The 19,702-nt window shown below is 43.6% G+C and overlaps 1 protein-coding gene and 1 long non-coding RNA gene across 3 annotated transcripts in view; one reads left to right on the top strand and one right to left on the bottom strand.

The window, feature by feature from the left end:
- Positions 1-1,427, top strand: part of LOC107033258 (uncharacterized) — a 48,938-nt gene extending 47,511 nt beyond the window's left edge. The window contains exon 5 of the long non-coding RNA XR_012073350.1: positions 969-1,427. This is a non-coding gene — a long non-coding RNA (uncharacterized lncRNA). The remainder of the gene's footprint in view (positions 1-968) is intronic.
- Positions 1-19,702, bottom strand: part of ST6GAL1 (ST6 beta-galactoside alpha-2,6-sialyltransferase 1) — a 78,614-nt gene that overhangs the window by 10,566 nt on the left and 48,346 nt on the right. For both annotated transcript variants that reach the window (XM_031682701.2, XM_072962568.1), the window contains exon 4: positions 14,009-14,106. In XM_031682701.2, the coding sequence (XP_031538561.2) occupies positions 14,009-14,106 (98 nt within the window). The remainder of the gene's footprint in view (positions 1-14,008; positions 14,107-19,702) is intronic.

Here is a 19,702-nt window from a genome sequence, read left to right as displayed (position 1 = left end):
TGCTCAGGGAATTAGGAGACTACTTTGTGTCTAACTCACTCTGTGGTCTCGGGGGGGTCACTTGCCCTCTGCAGGCCCCAGGTGCTTTAGTTACAGGGCATTAGCATCCTGTAAGGCCCTGGCCTGCCCGGGTGACTGGCCATTTCTGGATAACGTCTCAGTCTGTCACTCTTTCTAACGGCAGCAAAAGGGACTTAGGAGAGAACAAGGCTCTTCTCAGATGCCCCTGTACTAACACACATGCAGAGTCTGACCTGAGTTCAGGGATCAGGGGGGCCTCATGATGAGGAAAGTAAGTCACTGCTAGAGCAATGGAGCCCCAAGGAGCAGCTGCCAGGAAAAAAACTACACTGGGGAGATGGATTGTTGCTATTTTAGAACCGGTTTAAAGTAACCTTTCCAGTCATAAGGCAAGAAATAGTCACTACAGAAAGTTAGAAATAAAAAGAATGTGCGGGGGGAGGGTGTAGCTCAAGTGGTAGAGCGCATGCTCAGCATGCTTGAGGTCCTGGGTTCAATCCCCAGTACCTCTTCTAAAACAAATAAATGAATAAACCTAATTACCTGCCAACCCCCGCCAAAAAAATAAAAGTGAGTCCAATTCTTCAAAAAAAAAATGTGTGTGTGCGCACACATACACACACACACACACCCTCACATCTACCTATCTAAATATATAAGAAAACAATGATAATTGCATTTTTCAGATATTCCCACTGTAAATATGTTGGGTCTGTCTTCTTCCCAAATCTTTCTTCCCCTCTGTTACGGACTGAATTATGTCCTCCCCAAAATTCATATGTTAAAGCCCTAACCCCTGGTGTAACTATATTGGAGATACGGCCTTTGGGGAGCTAATTAAGGTTAAATGAGATCACGAGGATGGGGCCCCTAATCTAAGCCTTTAAAAGAAAACAGTAAGTCAGCAGACATCTCTCTCTTTTTCTACCCCCCACCCCATGACTCAGAGGAAAGGCAGACCACGTGAAGGCAAGGAAGGCAGCATTTGCAAGCCAAGAAGAAAGCCCTTCAGAAACCACCCTGATGGCATCTTGATCTAGTACTTCTAGCCTCTTGTTCCAGCCACCCCACCTATGGTGTTTTGTTATGGCAGCCCAGCAAATTCACATACCCTGTGTGTGTGTGGATATTGATATGTCTTAACTAGATTTAGTGGTTTTGTAAAACTCACACAACAATCCAGTTCAATGTCATCTTCCCATTTATTCCTCACGATATTTCCAAGATCCGAACAGGACTTGAAAAGAAAGCTCTAAGAAGTTGTATAACTGGCCCAAGATCACACGGCTGAGAAGGGATGGAGCTGAGATGCAAATCAAGGTCTATCTGACCTTCTCCCACTGTACTACGCAATCTCCGTTCAAAAATGTTAAGTGATGATAAAATAAAGTGCGTGTTCTGGCTGCCAGAGTTGCAGATTTGCCACAGGTGCAAAGCCAGTTAGGGCTATGGGAAGGCAAGGGGTGTTCAGGGTCTTGAGTAGAGACAAAAAATGATACGGAGGCCCTGAGCCTTAAGGGAAGGCCTGAGCTTGGAAACAGGACCTGGACAGGGAGGTGCTGTAACAGAGAGAAGGGCACCACAAATTGAAACCCACCACAAATTGAAACCCACCACAAATTGAAACCCACCACAAACCGCAAATCAGAGCATCCAATTCTACCTGGCATCATGGGAAAAGTCATCAGAAGAACTGTTAAGTATTAGAGGAAGTAAACGTTGGGAAGTACTTCAATGTTCAATCAGGAGAGATTGCTAGAAGAAGCTATGAAACTTACCCACAAAAGAATATTATTCAGCTGCAAGAAAGAATGAGGAAGATTTCTGTGAACTGATACAGAGGGATTTCCAGAAGGTACTGGGACAAAGAAGAGTGTAAAAGTGCACATATGGTCACTACCTTTTTGTAAGGAATAAGGGAAATTAAGAAAACATATATACACATAGAAACAGAAGAGAAATCACAAAACAGTACAATTGGTTCCCTACAAAGGGTGGCGATGAAACAGGGTGGAAGGAACTCAGGAGGGAGTAGCATTTCTTTGAATATAGCTTTTTGGAAAGTTTTGAATTTTGGAAGCATGTTAAAATTCTGCATTGTTTTTTAAGGAAGGAAAAGAAAAACCTAAAACTGAAACAAAATAAATATAGCTGAATTTCAAAGGAATTCATAATCGCAAGAGAAACAGGACTCTCTTTGAGTCCTGCTGAAATAATCTGAGCGCACACCATTTGGCCACACAACCTCAGTCTGGAGCAGGGTGTAGAGGGGAACCGCAAACAAATCCTGGACTCTTTTGAACAGGCTTGTTTTATGTAGATATGCAAAGCAATTTTCAAATTATTTCAGATAGATTATAGATCTGAGCAAATAAATCAATTGCTGCTGTTTTTAGAAGCAGGATTCTCACTGTGAAAGAAGGGGGGATACAAATGCAGAAGAGGGCAGGCAAGGAATGCCTTTCTGTGGATAGGCTGAGGTATTGAGTCTACCATTTCTAAAACAGGCATGTTCACATGTACATACATGGCCATGTAGATGTGTACATACACACACAGGTGCGGGCATATGTAAATGAATACACATGTATGTGTACGGTGTGTGTACATGCACGTAGTTCCTAGCTCTGCCTGCTGAAAGGGCCAAGAAGCAAAGACACGTTGGTAGGCATGAACACACTTAGTGCCAGATCTTGGTTTCTAATACTGTCTTTTACTTAAAGGAACCGGGATTCCCTGGAGAAGAATAGCATATCCCAGAGCCAGGGTACGATAGTATGAGTAAATGAAAATCCCCTGCACCTGTCAGTGCCCCTGCAAAAAGCCCTAGACTCCCGAGTCTCTTCATAAACCATGAGAATAAAATCTGTAGCTATTTGTCTAGTTAATTGCTCTGTTCTTATTCAAAACATAATAAAACTTCACTTATCTCCCCAAGAAGATAAATAGTTATAGCTCAGATTATCTCTCTAGGTTAATGTAGAGATATTCTAAGAGACCAGGAAGATTGCAGCAGGAGCGAAGAGGCCCAGAAACTTAGAAACATCTCTAGGGAAGTTTGTTTATATTCCAAAGGCCTGGGGTGAGAAAGGGACTCTTTGAGGAGGGGAAGAGGACAGCTACCTCCTGCCTTTTATAAGCACGGGGGAAAAAAATCCCTCATTTTTTTGTCCCTTGCTTACGGGGTACCTGGCTCCTCATGTAAGATAGCTGGCCTGGCTCTTACTGCACTGCCCGAGGACTAAGAATCTGGGCAGAAAGAAACTAATGCATTTATTATTTACTGTAAGGTATTTAAATAAGAAATCATCTCTGACCTAGAACACTTTGCATGCACATTCAGAATAAAATTAATAAAGCTGAAATATTAAAAACCCAACAGGATAGGTACAAAATGAACTGGAACATCTGTTATGCCAGAAAGTATAGAAGTATTTTTTTTAAATGATGAGGGCATGCATGTCACGGGGACACAAAAGCCAGCTGGAAGAAACTCCCACTAGCCAAATCTGGGACAAACTGAACCCAAAGTAATGGAGAACAGTAATGAACTATAAGTCATTGAAAAATAGAAATCTATAAGTTCTTACCAAAAACAAATACAGAAAGGAAGGAAGAGGGGAAGAAAGGGAGGGAGGAAATAAATGGAGGAAGAGAAGGGAGGCTTCTTGCTTATAGTAGAATTCTGAGTGCCAACTGGATGACGTCGAGAAGGAGCTAGAGTTAAAAGACTGTCATTTTGCAACCGTCATAATAAAGATGGGTTCAGGCAAGAGTGATCAATGAATGTCAAAGGAAGAAATTTTGATGAGAGGAGCAGAATAGCACAGTACTAAAGTATTCACTCGTAGACTGCAAGGGAAAACGTAATTACACAGTGGCCAAATCAGACAGCACCGTATCCAGGTGATCAAAATTAAAATCAGCTGAGGGGCAGAGGGACACTGGATGCCTCCAGATGTGATGCTTTTAGCAGGGCTCAACCTCATTTGTGTCGTTTTCCAGCCAGGAATGCAGAAACTGAATTTAATACGGAGAAAGCATCAGATAAACCCTAAATTAAAAAAAGAAATTTAAAGGACTTTATTCTTCAAAAATGTCAATGTCTTAAAAGACAAAGGCTATGGAACTATTCTAGGTGAAAGGCGACTAAAGAGGCATAGCAATTAGATGCATCACCTGATCCTGAACTGGACCTTGTACTGGAAGAAAAAAGTACGCCATAAAAGACAGTTTTGGGTCAGTGGACAAAACTGCAATGCAGCCAGATTAACATATGTAAAAGCAAGAAGTTGATAACTATATTTTGGTTACATAAGACTATTTTCTTATTCTTAGGAAGTACACATTCAAGTATTATCTTAGCTCAGGCTCTTATAACAAAGTACCATAGACTGGGGTGGCTTAAGCAGCAGGCAGTTATTTCCACAGCTCTGGAGGCTGGGAGGTCCAAGCTCAAGGCACCAGCAGACTCAGTTCCCAGGGAGGGCGCACTTCCTGGCTTGCAGATGGCTGCCTTCTCCCTGTGTCTTCATGTGGTAGGGAGTGAGCAAGTCCTGGTGTCCCTCTCTCTTTTTATAAGAACACCAATCCCATCATGGAAACCCCATCCTCGAGACCTCTTCTATACCTAATTATCTCCCAAATGCCCCATCTCCAAATACCATCACAGTCAACATAGGAATTTGGGGGAGAAACTTTCAGTCCATAACATTCTGTCCCTTGTTTCCCCCAAATCATGTCATTCTCACATGTGAAATACATTAATTCCACTCCAGCATCCTCCAGTTTTAACTCATTCCAGCATCAACTCTAAAATCTGAAGTCCAAAGTCTGCTTTTTAATAACATACTTTATTGAGTTATAGTCATTTTACAATGTTGTGTCAAATTCCAGTGTAGAGCACAATTGTCCAGTTATACATGAACATACATATATTCATTGTCACATTTTTTCACTGTGAGCTACAAGATCTTGTATATATTTCCCTGTGCTATACAGTATAATCTTATTTATCTATTCTGCACATGCCTGTCAGTATCTACAACTTTTGAAATCCCAGTCTGTCCCTTCCCACCCCCCTGCCCCCTTGACAACCACAAGTTTGTATTCTATGTCTATGAGTCTGTTTCTGTTTTGTATTTATGTTCTCTTTTTTTTTCTTAAGATTCCACATATGAACAATCTCATATGGTATTTTCTTTCTCTTTCTGGCATACTTCACTTAGAATGATATTCTCCAGGAACATCCATGTTGCTGCAAATGGCGTTATGTTGTCGGTTTTTATGGCTGAGTAGTATTCCATTGTATAAATATACCACTTCTTTATCCAGTCATCTGTTGATGGACATTTAGGCTGTTTCCATGTCTTGGCTATTGTAAATAATGCTGCTATGAACGTTGGGGTGCAGGTGTCTTTTTGAAGTAGGGTTTCTTCTGGATATATGCCCAGGAGCAGGATTCCTGGGTCATATGGTAAGTCTATTCCTAGTCTTTTGAGGAATCTCCATACTGTTTTCCACAGTGGCTGCACCAAACTGCATTCCCACCAGCAGTGTAGGAGGGTTCCCTTTCTCCACAGCCTCTATAACATTTGTCATTTGTGGACTTTTGAATGATGGCCATTCTGGCTCGTGTGAGGTGATACCTCATTGTAGTTTTTGATTTGCATTTCTCTGATTAGTGATATAAAGCATTTTTTCATGTGCCTATTGATCATTTGTATTTCTTCTTTGGATAATTGTTTGTTTAGGTCTTCTGCCCATTTTCGGATTGGGTTGTTTGGTTTTTTCTTACTAAGTCGTATGAGCTGCTTATATATTCTGGAGATCAAGTCTTTGTCGGTTTCATCGTTTGCAAAAATTTTCTCCCATTCCATAGGTTGTCATTTTGTTTTACTTATCCAAAGTCTTATCTAAGTATTATCTAAATCAGACAAGAGTGAAGCAATTCGTCCTGAAGCAAAACTCTTCTGCTGCAAACTTGTGAAACTAGATAAATTACGTGCTTCCTAAATATAATGGTAGAAACAGGCATAGGATAGAGATTCTCGTTCCAAAATGGAGAAACTGAAAGGAAGAAAGAAGAGACAGGTTCCAAGAAAGTCCAAATCAAGCAAAATAAGTACTATTAGATCTTAAGGCTTGAGAATATTCCTCTTTGGTTTGACACTGTGTCTTATGGACGTGGTGAGGCATTGATCCTGGCTCTGCCAGGCAGGAGTCACTCCCCCAGGGCCCTGGGCAGCTGTCATGTGGCTCTACTGAAATCAAGGCAATGCCCCCACCCCGCTTGAAACCAAGGAGGCAGCCTTGATGATTTCTGGGATCGTTCTTCCTTATCTTGAAGGATAGTACATAGTACATGTTTGCAGCCAAAGAGCTCTACAGCTTGGTCCTGTAGAATCAAAGTCTGGCAGCCTGCCTTCGTTTCATCCTGTGTCCATCTCCTTCAGTTCAACACTAGCAGTGTTTCTGCTGGGGGAGCCGATGAGGTCCATGACTTACTCCCACACTGATACTTTTATCAAATGCTCGTTGGACCACTCCCTTAGTGTTTTTCTCAGAACAAGCCTTCTCATTTTGTTGCAATACAGATAAGCTGAGAATTTCCAAATCTTTAAGTTCTGTTTCCTTTTTGCTAAACAATTCCTTCTTTGATTCATTTCTCTCTTCTCACATTTTACTAAAAAGCAGTCATGAGAAACCAAGCCTCTCCTTCAACAGTTTCCTTTGAAATTGCCACAGCTAAGTACCCAGTTCCTTCACTCGCAAGTTCCCCCTTCCACAAAACGTTAGAACACAGTTCAGCCAAGTTCTTTGCCACTTTATAACAAGGATCACCTTTTCTCTATTGTTCAGTACCACGTTCCTCGTTTCATCTGAGACTGCACCAGAATGGCCTTTATCATCCATATTTCTGCCAATGTTCTGTTCATGATTATTTTATCTTCTTTAAAAAGATAGCTTTCTCTCCAGCTCTCCTCTTTTCTTTCAGTCTTCACCAAAATCCCCCTCTATGTCTATATTTCTAGCAGGCCCTTCAAAACTCCTCCAGATTCTACCAATTATCCAATTCCAAAGCCACTTCCACATTTGTAGATATTTGTCCCCACAGCACTCTACTTCTCAGTACCAAAAAAATCTCTCAGTCTGCTCAGGCTGCTGTAACAACAAACCAGAGACTGGGTAGCATAAACAACAGATACCTCTTTTTCATATTTCTGGAGGCTGGGAAGTCCAAGGTCAAGGTGCCAGCAGTTTTGGTCCCTGGCGAGGGTCTTCATCCTGGCTTGCAGATGGCCACCTTCTCACTGTGTCTTCACAGGGTGGAAAGAAAGCGAGCCCTGGTCTCTCTTCCTCTTCCCATAAGGATTCTGATCCCTTCATCATGGGGGCCCCGACCCTCAAGACCTTATATAAACACACTTCTCTCCCAAAGACCCCATCTCCAAATGCTATCATATTAGAGGTTAGGGTTTCAATATATGAATTGGAGTGGGGGTAGAGCAGCTGTAAACTTTCAGTCTGCAACAAGTATTTAGGGATTAATGTCTATAATATATATAACTTACTCTCAAATGAAAAAAATATCATGAAAGATGAATACAGCAGATGATACAGTAATGGGGTAAGATGAAAAAATAGTAAGTGAATCTGGATAAATGGCATATAGGCATTCTTTGTATTAGTCATGTTATTGCAACTTTTCTGGAAGTTTTAAAGTACTTGCAAATAAAAAGCTCAAAAAAAACTTTTTTAAAGAAATTGAAGGAAGTTTGAGGCAATCCACTAAGTGAGCAGAAGGGTCCCTGGACTATACTTCACTTATCAAACTTTTAGTGCACACCTACTATGTAACAGGCACTATTCTGAGTACTTGGGCATATCAGGGTACAAAACAGACAAAACTGCCTTCCCTCATATGGGAGAGCTAGGCACCGAGTGAGATGAATAAACAAGATGATGCGAGTGAGTAAGAAAACATGGACATGGTAGATGTCACCAGAGAGCCAGACACGAGCCCCAGACCAGCTGCTGGGAGGGCTTCCGCCCACGTGGGCCTGCTGTTGCCCTCTGTGTTATTGTGCGGGTCACCTGCTCCTCTCAGGCCTCAGTGATCTCATTTGTAAAATAAGAAAATCAGGCAAGACCCTGGGCTTCACTAGGGCAGGGAGCATGTCTGTTTCTGCTCTGCTGTCATTGTTGGTGGCTGAGTTCTAGCTCCGCTCACTGGGGATCAGGCTGATCAATAAGAACTTCTGCAGTGAGTGAATGGCTGGTTGATCTCCAAAGTCCTTTTCAGCTCTGTGATTTCCAGTACCATGAAAGGATGGCATGTCACCTCAGACATCACATCAGATTCTACAGATACTAAAAGGATAGTGAGAAAATACAATGAATGACAAAGTCAATAACTTAGAAGAAATGAACAAAGTCCTTGAAAGACACAAACTACCAAAGCTCAAAAGTCAAGAAGAGACAGGTAACATGAATAGCCCTGTATCTGTTAAAGAAATTAAATTTGTAGCTAAAAACCTCCCTACAAGGTAAATTCTAGGCCCAGGTGGCTTTACTGGTAAACTCTACCGAACATTAAAAAAAAAATGTAATAACCATGCTACACAAACTCCTCCAGAAAATGTTAGAGAAACTATTCCCAATTGCTGTAGTCACTTGACAAGGGCAGCATTACTCTGATATCAGAAATGCAGACCGGCGTTACAGGAGAGGGACATTACAACCTGTATCCCTCATGAACATAGATGCAAACATTCCTAGCAATCACCTCAAAGTGTAGACATTTTTAGGTTGAGTGAGACTCTGATGTAAGCACTAGTTATGGGTGGTGACTGAGCTGAAATGGGGGAGGGAGTCAGAGAAGAAGTTATTTCAAAGACAGATGTTTTCCACAAACTAAATATAGGTTTTTGAGTGTTCCCTTCTAGATTCAGTAGTGCCCTCACAGGCAGAACTCCATGCCAAAGACTGCTTTTGCGTGGTCAAAGGATACCAGCCCCACGCGGGAGTACACTCTGCCTATTATTATTATTATTATTATTATTATTATTATTATTTTATAGTAAGAACACTTAACATGAGATATAACCTCTTAGCAAATTTTTAAGTGCAAAATATATTCTGGTTAACTACAGACACAATGTTATACAGCAGATCTCTAGAATTTATTCATCTTGCATAACTGAAAGTTATACCCATTGAATAGCAACTCCCCCTCTGCCCCTCACCCCAGCCCCTGGCCACCACCATTCAACAATCTGTTTCCATAGACCATTACTCAGCCTCAAAAAGAAGGAAGTTCTGCCATATATTGACAACGTGGGAGAACCTGGAGGACATTATGATCAGTGAAATAAGCCAGTCACAGAAAGACAAATGCTGCATGGTTCCAGTTTATATGAGGTGTCTAAAATAGCCCAACTCATAGAAAAAGAATAACACACCCAGCTCTGTACTGCATCTTTCACTGGCTTTGTGTGTGTTGTGGGCCAGGGCGGGTGGGGCGAAGCCCTTGCGGGGAGGAGAACGTTGCATTTTCCTGCTCTCCCCTCATTCGAGGCGGGGTCCTGTGGGAGCTTATTTGCTCGACTGAATGGAATCTAGGTAGCTGACTGCACACCAGATGGATGGGCTACACAAGGGAAAGAAGACCAAGAGCAGCTCTGACACGTTGAAAACCACTTAGGACCCAGGGCTTTGGAAAGGAAGGCAAGCTGCGTCCAGTATTAAGTCGCAGCTCCTCCTCTGGTCCTGAAAAACATCAGCGACCTAGAAAAGCTCAGAGAAAGCTTAGGGATTTAAAGCATCGCTGGTAAACAAACTAGGTCCAAATCCACCTCCACTGCTTAGTTTCTGCACCACCCCGAGCAGCTCACTTCAACCCTCTGAGCCTTAGTGTCCTCACGTAGAATGGTGGTTGGTGATCACACCTCACAGGGTTGTCATGAAGATCAAATAAGAAAGGCAGGCGTGGCCCTTAGAGCATAGATGTGTGTAATAAGATCATCTTATCATCTCAAGATAAGCCCCATCATATGATCTGGGAACGCCCTGGTTGAAATCCAGTCAGCATATGCTGGACATGTTTTCAGGACACACAGGATGTAGGTTTCCCCTCCTCAATCTGTACAAGAGCTTCTAAGGAAGCCCCTGGGCCCCGGTGTCCCACTGTCTCCTCCTGCAGGCCCACTGAGCATAACAGGGGCTCAGCAGAGTCTCAGAAAACCTTCTTACACTTAGAGTCAGAATTGAATTTAAAGATGCACATTTAGCTCTAAACGGTTTTCCTGTTGAATCTCATAACAACACCTGGCACATACACACCTGAGCAGATCTGCTGAAACTTCACGGTATGACACTGTTCTCTATAAAAAGCCACCTTCTCAATAAGAAACCGCCTGTTTGTTTTCTATAGCTCTGTCACCGGCCAGATGCCAAAAGGCTGTCCCCTGCATGTGAGGAGTCTGGGAGCTAAGCAAACAAGCACGGACCCTGCTCCCCTCAGAAGAGAGCTGCTGTCCAGAGGAGCTCCCATCAGGGAAGACAGTGAGCTGCACAATTTACTAAACCCACAGCTATTCCCCCCGTGACCTTGGGGTGCCAGGTGCTGTCCGTGCACCATGGTGGTGACTCGGTTTGCTCAGACACAGACACAGAACAGCTGGGATAACCAACCAGGACAAAAGAGGAGACAGACTGCCAGCTTCCTAGGATACCAAGGTGAGAAAGGGCAGTAACAGAAGGGTGTCAGTTACAAGTCAGTATCACAAGGAGCCAGCCAAGGGGCTGCCTGTGACCAGTGTCAGAGGACCAGCCGAGGTTCTTAGTGCCGCTTACAGGAGAGGAAGGGGGGTGAGTGTGCCTGAGGAGAACTGGGAAAGGCTTTATTGAGAGTGGAAAATGTACCCTGGGAAGTCAGCCACCCTCCTCTGAGCCCTGGCAGAGAGAGCACCGCGATCTGGAAGTGGAGGAGAAAGTGCGGACCTCAGTGGAAAACTATGCATTGTCTACAGGACGCCCTTCCTCTTTATCAGATTCTGATCCTATGGGAGCTGTTCTGCAGCTCTTTATAAGTTGTAGCTAACTACAGACATGCTTATTCAGTCTTGCCCAGTAGAGTGCCAATTAAATGCCCCCCTCCTCCTGCCCACCTCATGGAAAAAACAGTTTCTTTCCTTTATTCAAATTTTGTACTGTTTTGAATATTCTCCTGAACCGGTTATAATATTTGCCTGGTTCCCTCCTAGCGACAAAACAGACTATCTGTATGACAGTCATGAGCTTAAATTTTCCTGAAAATTAGCCTTTATTTTTCTCCCTTCGCTGGGAGAAAGCAACCTCCAAAGCAGCCCCAAGCTGGCTGACATCCTGCTGGGAGACACTCGTGCCTGGGATCTGGGAAGGACTGTGGTTGCCCAGCATACAGAGGCAGGCTTCACGCTTCAGTAGCGACCACGGCCACCATTCAGAGAGCCCCTGCGGCAGCATATGGGCCTTTGAGTGCCCTGCTCCATGCTCACAATCTCACTGGATCCTACAAAGACCCTGTGTGGTATCTTTTCTTATTTCCCTTTACAAATACAGGAGCTGAGACTCAGAAAGACAAAGCAACTTGCAAGTCACTCACATAGGAAGGGCTGAGGGACAAATCTGAACAAAGTCTGTCTCTTAATTCCCAGGCAATCTTACCTTGGCTTTTTTCTTTTTCTTTTTAAATTGACATAGAGTTGATTTACAATATTATATAAGTTCCAGTGTACAACATAGTGATTCACAATTTTCTAAGGTTATACTCCATTTAAAGTTACAAAATATTGGCTATATTTCCTGTGCTGTATAATATATCTTTGTAGCTTTTTTATTTTGTACATAGCAGTTTCTACCTCTTACTCCCCTGTCCTTGTCTTGCACCTCCCCTCATCCCTCTCCCCACTGGTAACCACTAATTTGTTCTCTATATCTGTGAGTCTGCTTCTTTTTGCTATATTCACTAGTTTGTTTTATTTTTCAGATTCCACATATAAGTGATATCATACAGTATTTGTCTTTCTCTCTCTGATTTACTTCACTAAGCACAATACTCTCCAATTCCATCCATGTTGTTGTAAATGGCAAGATTTCATTTTTATGGCTGAGTAGTATTCCATTGTGGATACATACCACATCTTTATCCATTCATCTGTTGATTGATGAACAACACTTAGGTTGTTCCCGTATCTTGGCTATTGTAAATAGTGCTGCTATGAATGGTGGGATGCATGTATCTTTTCAAAGTGTTTTTGTTTTCTTTGGATATACATACCCAGAGGAGGAATTGCTGGAAAATACAGTTTCAGAATCTTTGAGGACTGAGGTTTACTTCTTCACTAAACACCAGGAAGAGATGCCCAAGAAGGGGGTAGCATCCCGAATCCAAGACAATTCTCAAGCCTCCTCCATGCTCCCTTTTTTGACTGCTGCTGCCCACTGATCTGCAGTCACCCCACCCCTGAACAAACAGAGCTTGATTTCTCTCTGAATTCATGCTCCCAACCTCCACGTGACCAGCATGGCCTGGAAATCCTACTCCTTTCTTCTGGCTTACTCCCTCTCCCAGTCTCCTCAATGATTTCAAACCTTCTTTGCTCAGACCTCCTCTGCTGAAGCCTCTCTTCCTCTCAGCCTCCCTTCAAAAAGCCTCCTTTTCTTTGCAGAGAAAACAGAAACTCCTCCATCCTTCCACTGCAAACTGCCTCCAGCTGCTCCCCTCCTCTCCTTGCTCCCTTCTGACTCCCTCCTGCTGCGGTTCACCCTCCACTAGGCTTTGGACCAGCCACTGCCCTCCGCTTTCTTAATTATCTCCTCTTTTTAGAATATTCAGTTTCTCCTTCTAGCAACTGGCTTTCTCCTCATTGACTTAAACTTATGTGCATGTGTGATAAAATGTACATTAAATATACCATTTTACCCATTTTTCAGTGTATGGTGCAGTGGCATTAAGTACACTCACAATGCTATACAACCATCACCACCATCCATCTCCAGAAGTTTTTCATCTTCCGAAATTGAAACTCTACATCCATTAAACAATAATTCCTCTCTCCTCCCAGACCCTGGCAACCACCATTCCACTTCCTGTCTCTGTGGGTTTGACCACTCCAGGTACCTCATATAAGCCGAATCATGCCCATTCATGCTATTTTTGATATTTGTGTAATCCAATTGTTCCACTAATTTCATCTAACTGAAATTTGTGGCAAGAGTATTTCCTGAGTTCCCACTAGTATTGAGAAATCAGCATAGGCTGCCTAAAAATGTTGCAGGAAACGAACTGCCTAGGGGAACTCATGAGGTAATATCTGAATGTGAATCTGTGGTTCCACAGAATCACCGGCGACACTGTCTTCTAACACTTGTCTAACACTCGGCAGCATATAAAGCACACCCACATTCACCGCTGCATTTACTTCTCTCCCTGGAGGCTCTCTGCTCTGCTGTCCCTCAGGCCACACTCTGGCTGTGACCTGGCAGCCACAGGGACAGCAGAGCTCGACTCTCTCTGCACGCTGGACACCTCCCTTGAGGCAGACTAATGCCCAGGGGCTTGTTCATGACCCCAGGGCCAGGCTGGATCACGGATTCGCTGTTTTCTCCTCCACTGGGGAATCCCGGACTCAGGAAGGTCAAGGGACTTAATTAAGTTGGCGGCGTTTATGTGGTCCTAGTAAGCACATTCTGCATCAGAGCCCATGGATTTTCTCACGTGGTCCTCACAGCAACCCTGGGAGGGAGGTACTATTATCCTCCCTTCTTTACAGATGAGCAACCAGAAGCATAAGCAACGCGTGCGTGATCACATAGCGAATGAGTGGCAACCCTGGCAGGCTGACTGCAGAGTCCTGCACCGCTCACTACATTCCAGTCAGCCCTGTCCACGTTTGTGGAAGGAAATTTCTCTGACCACGTATCTGCACAGAAGAAATTTTACCTGAGAGTTCATCAGGCGAATGGTGGTTTTCGTCCCCACGTCTTGTTGGAAGTTGGCTGTGGGCGCCCCATTAAACCTCAGGATTGCATCGTGATTGTCTATAAACCAGAAACAGCACATAGGTGGTGAGCATCAGTGGTGTGCAGAAAGAGATAAGGTCTGCAGGGAGGGAGGGCAGGAGGAGGGGAGGGGCAAGAGAATAACACTTCCCAGTCTGTCTCTCATCATGGTACCCAAGGGCAATTTAGCTTATCTGTATGGGGCAGTAAGATCGAGTTCACAAGCAGGGATGGCTGCCTGTCTCCCCAGCCACTACGAGGGCTAAAGAGGTCCGTATCATGGCATTCCTGAAATCCATTCAGTGAGGCCAGCATGCCTAGGCACAGGGGACACGTGAACAGGGCACTGCTGGTGGAGTCACTATTCCAGTTACCACCAGATATTCTCTTGCTGTTGCAAATGGGTCATACTTCTATTCCTGTCACAAAAATGAAGATACTGCCATAAGCTTGGGCTAACCCACATGTGCAAAGTACCCACAGGGCTCTGAAAAGCTCACAGCATTCAGCAAATGGGAGGGATTCACTATGGCATCCAAGACAGCTCCCTAAGTGTTTCATGTAGGGACCCAAGGCTCAAGAAGGATCTGAAACTTGGGTGGTGGCAGAGATGGGACAAGACGTCATTGAGCTAAACTAAACTCTATATTTTCTATTAAAAAAAAAAAAGCTCTTTGTCTTAAATCCAGTCAAAATCAAACAGACCATCTTTTTAAAAATCTACTCACTCCCCGGGTCTGGTTCCCTGTGCTTGTAGCTATTCAAGCAGAGATTGGAAGACTTGGGGACGTTTCTCTTCCTGGCACCTGCCAGTGGGGGGAGGGAACTGATGGCTTTTAAGATTCATCCTAGCCCTGAGCCTCTGTGACCTCAGGAGCACTCATCCCGAGCTTATCTGATCCAACAGGCTTCAGTTCACCACTGAAATCTGCACAAGATTTGGAGGTCAACCCAATCCTCTGTTGTTCTGTTTCCCTCCATGTGGATTGATTTTGGATGGTTCTTCATCCACAAAGGTGGCATCAGGAGAAGGGCAGGGGTGGCTCTGGGCTCAATACAAGATAATTTAGAAAGAGAATACCCACAGAATTAAGGGATAAAAGCTCCCCTCTTTCTTTCAATTCTAACGTATATACGAAACCTCAGGAATCTAGACGTCTCATTCACAAAAACAGCCCTATCTTTAACCCTAGGACAAAATTTTATCAAAATGATTTAAAGGTTACTTAAGATGTGCATATGCAAACTATCAGATTACAGGATGGGCACACCAGATTGCAAATAAAACAGGAAGTCTATCTTTACACAACTCAGACTGCAGTAAGTTTTGTCAGAACCGGTCTCTGGTTTCAAAAGTGACCAGCAATAACCACACTAGAAATGTTGATTCATGTCACTAATTCAACTTCACAGGTGAATAAATTATTACACTGAGAGTCCCAGGAGAAAAGAATGACAAGTCCGAATGGAGTCACTGACAGTCAAATAAAGGACTATTTGCCAAGCTGTAGGTAGAATCTAACAAGGCAGAGGTCAGTAAAGAATGAGGCAATACCCGGGGTTGGCTCTAGCAGGGGACCAATCCCACCCCTACGGCTAACAGGGCAAGAGGGCGGAGACCCGAGCTGAGGCCGGCCACCTGGCAGGAACCGTGGCCTTTAGGAAAACACAGCTCTAGAAGGGACTCAATGCCCCAGCGGCTCATTCCTCCTCCCTTCTGACTTCCACGCCCGGAGGAAAAAGGAGAGAGCAGGACTAGAGCCAGAAAGGGCAGCATGAAAGGGGCTGAAGCTTTCAGTCAAGGGAGAGGAGCGGTGGTGACTCTGCAAGGAGAGACTGGGCAGGTGTGGGGGTGAGGGAGGGAGCCAGGGGAGGGGGGAGACAGATACACTGCCTCACTCCCCTTCTTCCTCTCCATTTTATACCAGCACGAACACTGTCCAGGCCCTAAACACCAGAGGGCAAGGAAGCCCAATTGACTCAGTCCACATATCAATTTCCCAGGGCACAGGGTCTAGGAAAGGGTGGAGAGTGGATTTGGAGGAGCAGATGGAGAACACCCAACACAGGAGGCTTAGGGTAGATCCTAAGTGTTGACCTTGAGAAAAGAGAATGTTTTTGTTCCTTCAGTAAATACTGATCCAGCACCTACGCCCTGCCAGGCACTGTTCTAGGTGCTGAAAACAATGGTTGTGAGCAAGAAAGACAAAGTCCTTGCCCTTGGAGACCTTGGAATCTACTGCAAGGAGAGACATTAATAAATAAATAAGCACAACACCTATATTCGAGATAATTGCAGTTTGTGTACCAGAGACCCTGGGGGAATGTCCTTTAGGCAGAGGGATAATTCAGGGACTGCCTCTGAGCTGAGACCCATAGGGCACGGGAGGGGCCCAGGGAAGTGCATTCCAGCCAGAGGATGCAGCAGTGTCAAGACCCAAAGAGGGCAAGGACTTGCCTGGAGACAAGTGATTGAGGGAAGGAAAAATAAAGCTGCAGTGAAAGAGGCTGGCAGGAACCAGATCACGTAGGCTGCAGAAGCCAGCTATGAAGTTTGGATTTTATTCTAAGATTTTTAAAAAAATCAATCAAAGGAGAAAATTTTAAAACAGGCCACTAAATTTGGGCTCATAAAAAAAGGGGGGGAAAGATCTTTGTTTGCCAAACTGTCCTTTGCTATTGCTATCGCAGACTAAAAGACTTTCAAACTCAAACAGGTTTCCAGGAAATCACCAGGAAAAATCCACAGCTACTGAGATCCCAGCAAACAAACCTGCAAGGGCGAAGACTGTAGCAGACAGGGGCCTCCACTTCTCTTTAACTTAGCAGAAAAAGATGCGAATGAGAAAAGGAAGAAATAATTGCGCCATGATATGCACAGGCTATAACTGCATGCCTGGAAACTTTGACAGATTCAGCTTGCTAGTAAATTCATAAATACATCAAAAATTACTGCCCCCAGGTATAATAATTCTAAATAGCTAAAAATTATGGTGAAAGAAATTTTATCATTATTTGGACTAAACATTTTTCATATTTTCCAGTTAGCTTAATGAATCATATAACCATTTATGGAAGACTATATTCTGATTCTGGTTAGGAGAACCAGGTATGACATAGATCAGGTCTAGCAAACTATGGCCTACAGACCAAATCTGACCTGTCCCATTTTTGTAAATAAAGGTTTATTGGAACACAACCAAGTACATTCATTTACTACTGTCTCTGGTTGGTTTCACACTAGAATGGCAGAGTTGTGTCCTCGTAAGAGACACTCTATGTCCTCAAAACCAAAAATATTTACTATCTGGTCATTTACAGGGAAAGTTTGCTGAGCCCTGATATAAACAATCATGATTTCTGAGCTACTCAATCCAAGGGTGTCTTCCCAGTCCTTGCTCTGCCCAGGACTCCATCTGCCCCCAAATATGCCCAAACTGGATCCCCCTTTGCCTTCCATCATACTGTACACTCCTGCTGCTATTCTTCCAGCCCTTCTCACTGGCCTTTCCTTTTTTTTTTTTTAATTACAATTTTATTATTACTATTTTCTTTCTTTTTAGGGTTTTTTTGGGGGGTAGGAGGTAATTTGGTTTATTTACTTAATTTTTTCTTTTAATGGAGGTACTGGGGATTGAACCCAGGATCTCATGCATGCTAAGCATGCACTCTACCACTGAGCTATACCCACCTCCATCACTGGCCTTCCTGATTTTTATTTCCTTGTCTCTGTTCTTTCCCTGTTCTTCAAATGTAATCTTTTCTCTAGGTTTTCTCATCAGTCCTATTTCCTGGACTACAACTATCACCTTGATACAAATGACTCCTAAATCTGCCCCTTTCCTGGAAGCAAATACTGAGCTGCACCAGGATCTACCCAGGGAAGTCCACAAACATGCCAGACTCAGCACATCCCGGATGGAACTGATCCTTCTCCAGAAGCAAGCTCCCCTGTGATCCAACAGAGCCACTCCCGGGCCAGAGACTCTGGCTCCTGCCTCTCCCTCAAGGTCATTTCTAGTTAGAACGTTCTGTCTCTTCTAACTCAGGATGCCTCTCAAGTCAGACCCTGTCTTTCCATCACCAGCACCCCTGCTCAGCAGGCCTGGCACTTGTCACTTGGGCTATAATAGTCCCTAATAACCAGAGACTATATAGCAGTGCCCAGAGAGAAGGCGACTCAGAGAAATGAGAAATCTCTCAAAAATACACATGATCCCATCACTTGTCCACTCAAAAACCTTCTAGGGCTCTCTGTGGCTAAAAAAAAATGAAATCCAAAGTCCTTACTGTGACCATCAGCATTCTCTACGAGCTGATCCCTGGCTGCCTTTCTGACCTGTTCCTCCGCCCTCTTCACCCTGCAGGGCCTCACCTCCCAGGCAAACAAGATTAATTGCTTTTTGGGGTTCCCCCCCCCACCTTTTTTTAAACTGAAGTATGGTCAGTTTACAATGTTGTGTCAATTTCAAAATAGGATTATTTGTGATGCCCAAACATACTTTGCACGTTTTTCCATGCAGCCTTTACTTCCTGCTTTTGCCTCAACTCAGAACATTCTTCTCCCTTCCTCTAGGTGAGCAAGTAAGCAAGAACATCAAGGGATTATTTTAGCCTAACAAAAGGATTCATTTATTACTATAAAGACACAATCATTGTGAGGTACAAAAGCAGAGGTTAGGCTAAGTGTGGGGGCCTTGGAGTCAAGTCCAAGGTTTCAAGCCCCAGTCTGCTATGAACCAGTTGTGTAACCTCTTTGAACGTCAACACTCAGCTCATCAGTAAACGGGAAAAATAATCGTACCTACCTCGTAGGATTACTGGGAGGATTAAAAGAACAAGGCTTCTTGGGCCCGTAGCAGGTGCACAGAAAGTGTTACTCCTATTAGTTACAATATTTTTCAAATGTGCTATTGTTTGAAATGAAAATTCAAACAAATCTAAGATACTTTACATGCATACATATCAAAAACAATTGCCTGCCATTGGTTGGTTTGTGGAACTGCTGGAAACAGTGCATTATTACAATCCCTCTGGTAAACAATTTTGTAATAGACCAAAAGAAAAAAGAAGCCATGAAACGTATCTTACTTTGGTATCCTAGTCCCACTCCTGAGAATATTTGAAGGGCAGTGGTAGTCACTTAAATTATCTGCACAAAAGCCTCATTAGCTCTTTGTAAGAGCAAACAATGTGAAACCATCTGGTATGTTCAACAGTTGGGAACAGGCTGGACAGATTCCAGGTGCAGTGGGAATGCGGGGGCCTGGCAAGCTCGGAGGCCATTAACAGAGGGCCTTTCCTTTCCCCTTCCCCTTTGTAGTCTAAGTTGCTGTTTGTTACTGTTGATGAATCCATGAATTGAATAAAAGAAGACATGAACGAACTCCTTCAAATACTTGTTAGACTAAATGCCCAAAGGAAACACTCTATAAAATGCAGAACATTTGAAGTCTACCATGCAATTTGTGTTAGATCTCAGGATCAAAGTCCTTCCATGGAAACACGTATTTGAAACTATAACTGCAGTCTACAGGAAAAGGTTATTTTAATTAATGTTTCGTTAAATCACCACGAAGTTTTACAGAGTGCATAAAAATAATGATTATAGTCCCAATTCATGGAAGTGTTAGGC

The sequence above is a fragment of the Vicugna pacos genome, chromosome 1, assembly GCF_048564905.1.
Source record: "Vicugna pacos chromosome 1, VicPac4, whole genome shotgun sequence".
In the NCBI taxonomy this organism is placed as follows: Eukaryota; Metazoa; Chordata; class Mammalia; order Artiodactyla; family Camelidae; genus Vicugna; species Vicugna pacos.
This window is presented reverse-complemented; position numbering and strand designations above follow the sequence as displayed.